We start from the raw sequence: 2,465 nt of genomic DNA, 5'->3' as shown, positions 1-2,465 counted from the left end.
TTGAATATGTTGAGTCATTGATCTCAACCAAATACATTCCCGACTTGCTTCATGGATGGCTATTATTTCTGCATGATTTGAAGAAGTCGCAGTGAATGTTTGCTTCATTGAACGCCAAGATATAGCTGTGCCTCCATAAGTAAATAAATAGCCTGTCTGAGATCGAGCTTTATGTGGATCAGACAAATATCCAGCATCTGCATAACCAATCATCTCTGACTTGGATTTATTAGAATAAAATAATCACATATCAATGGTTCCCTAAAGATATCCTAATATATGTTTGACTCCATTCCAATGTCTCTTTGTTGGGGACGAGCTGAATCTTGCCAATAAACTTACTGCAAAACAGATATCTGGTCGAGTTATTATTAGCAAGATACATAAGCGCCCCAATGGCACTAAGATATGGAGTTTCATTGCCAAGAAGCTCTTCATCATTTTCTTGCGGTCGAAATGGATCTTTATGTATGTCAAGCGATCTCACAACCATCGGGGTACTTAATGGATGTGATTTATCCATGTAAAATCGCTTTAAAACCTTTTCTGTGTATGTTGATTGATGGGCAAAAATTACATTTTTCAAATGCTCAATCTGTAGGCCAAGACAAAATTTTGTCTTACCAAGATCTTTCATTTCAAATTCTTTCGTTAAACACTCAACAACTTTTGAAAGCTCTTTAGGAGTGCCAATGATATTTAAATCATCAACATACACAACTATTATAACAAAATCAGATCAGACCTTTTTATAAAAACACAAGGACAAATAGGGTCATTTTTGTACCCTTCCTTTAGCAAAATTGGCTAAGACGATTGTACCACATTCGCCCTGATTGTTTCTATCCATATAAGGATTTCTGAAGCCTTACCGAATAATTTTTCTTGCGAATTTTTATATGCTTCAGGCACATTGTATGCTTCAGGAACTTTCATGAAAATATCGTGGTCTAATGATCCATATAAATAGGCTGTGACAACATCCATTAGACGCATTTCAAGCTTTTCATGAACTGCCAGATTTATTAGATACCTGAAGGTAATTGTATCTACCACAAGAGAATATGTCTCCACATAATCAATGTCAGGTCTTTGCGAAAAACCTTGTGCCACAAGTCGTGCTTTATATCTTACGACTTCACCTTTTTCATTTCGTTTTCGCACAAAAATCCATTTGTACCCTACTGGCTTGACACCTTCAGGTGTTCGGACTATTGGTCCAAAAACTTCACGTTTTTCAAGTGAAGTCAATTCCGCTTGAATTGCGTCTTTCCATTTTGGCCAATCATTTCTCTGTCTGCACTCATTGACAAATTTTGGTTCAACATCCTCACCTTGTTGCATTATTTCAACAGCAACATTATAAGCAAAGATATTATCTACCACAATATTATTTCGATTCCACCTTTTTCTCGTCGAGACATAACTTATTGAGTATTTCTTCATTCTCTATTATTTTCAGTTATTTGGACCTTCTTTGTGGTCTTATCATTTGTTATATCTGGGAGCTCTTCTTGAGCAATTTCCTCCATGGTATGATCTTCATGATCATTTGTTCCTTTTCTTTTTCGAGGATATTTATCCTTTGAACCAATTGGCCTACCACGTTTTAAACGTGGTTTTGACTCATTTGCTTTAACAATTTGTTCTACCGGGACATCAACTCGAACTGGAGCATTTGCTGCTGGAATATAAGATTTAGTAACCCTTGGAAGGTTAGTAAATGCATCTGGCAGTTGATTTGCAACATTTTGCAAATAAATTATCTTTTTAACCTCTTTCTCACATTGATTTGTTCGAGGATCCAATTGAGATAGAAATAATGAATTCCAATCTATCTATTTTTCCAATTGCTTATGTTCTCCCCCTAATGTTGGGTATACTGATTCATCAAAATGACAATCAGCAAACCTTGCCGTAAATATATCTCCTGTCATAGGTTCCAAATATTTGATAATAGAAGGAGATTCATACCCAACATACACCCCCAACCTTCTTTGGGGACCCATCTTTGTGCGTAGCGGTGGGGCAATTGGAACGTACACCGCGCACCCAAAAATTCTAAGATGGGAAATATTTGGCTCATGACCAAAAACCAACTGTAATGGAGAGAATTCATGATAACTAGTTGGCCTTATGCGCACCAATGCTGCTGCATGCAAAATAGCATGCCCCCATATTGAAACAGGTAAGTTTGTCCTCATTAACAATGGTCTAGCTATCAATTGGAGACGCTTAATCAAAGATTCCGCTAGACCATTTTGAGTGTGAACATGAGCAACTGGATGTTCAATTGTTATCCCAGTGGACAAACAATAATCATTAAAGGCCTGCGATGTAAACCATAGTCACAACTCTTCAGGAAAGTCACAACCCTTCATTTCCTGTTCACACCTTTAAAACCCAACAATTCATACCCAACATACACTCCCAACCTTCTTTGGGGACCCATCTTTGTGCGTAGC

The 2,465-nt window shown here is 37.2% G+C and overlaps 1 protein-coding gene across 1 annotated transcript; it reads right to left on the bottom strand.

Moving 5' to 3' along the window:
* Positions 1-250: 250 nt before the first annotated feature.
* LOC107060211 (uncharacterized) lies at positions 251-1,344 on the bottom strand. The gene is made up of 2 exons (XM_015307805.1): positions 823-1,344; positions 251-595 (listed from the first exon to the last, which is right to left on the bottom strand). The coding sequence occupies exons 1-2, from the start codon at positions 1,342-1,344 to the stop codon at positions 251-253; spliced, it is 867 nt and encodes a 288-aa protein (XP_015163291.1).
* Between the last annotated feature and the right edge of the window lie 1,121 nt (positions 1,345-2,465).

This window comes from Solanum tuberosum, unplaced genomic scaffold, assembly GCF_000226075.1.
Source record: "Solanum tuberosum cultivar DM 1-3 516 R44 unplaced genomic scaffold, SolTub_3.0 scf00065, whole genome shotgun sequence".
Lineage (NCBI taxonomy): Eukaryota > Viridiplantae > Streptophyta > Magnoliopsida > Solanales > Solanaceae > Solanum > Solanum tuberosum.
This window is presented reverse-complemented; position numbering and strand designations above follow the sequence as displayed.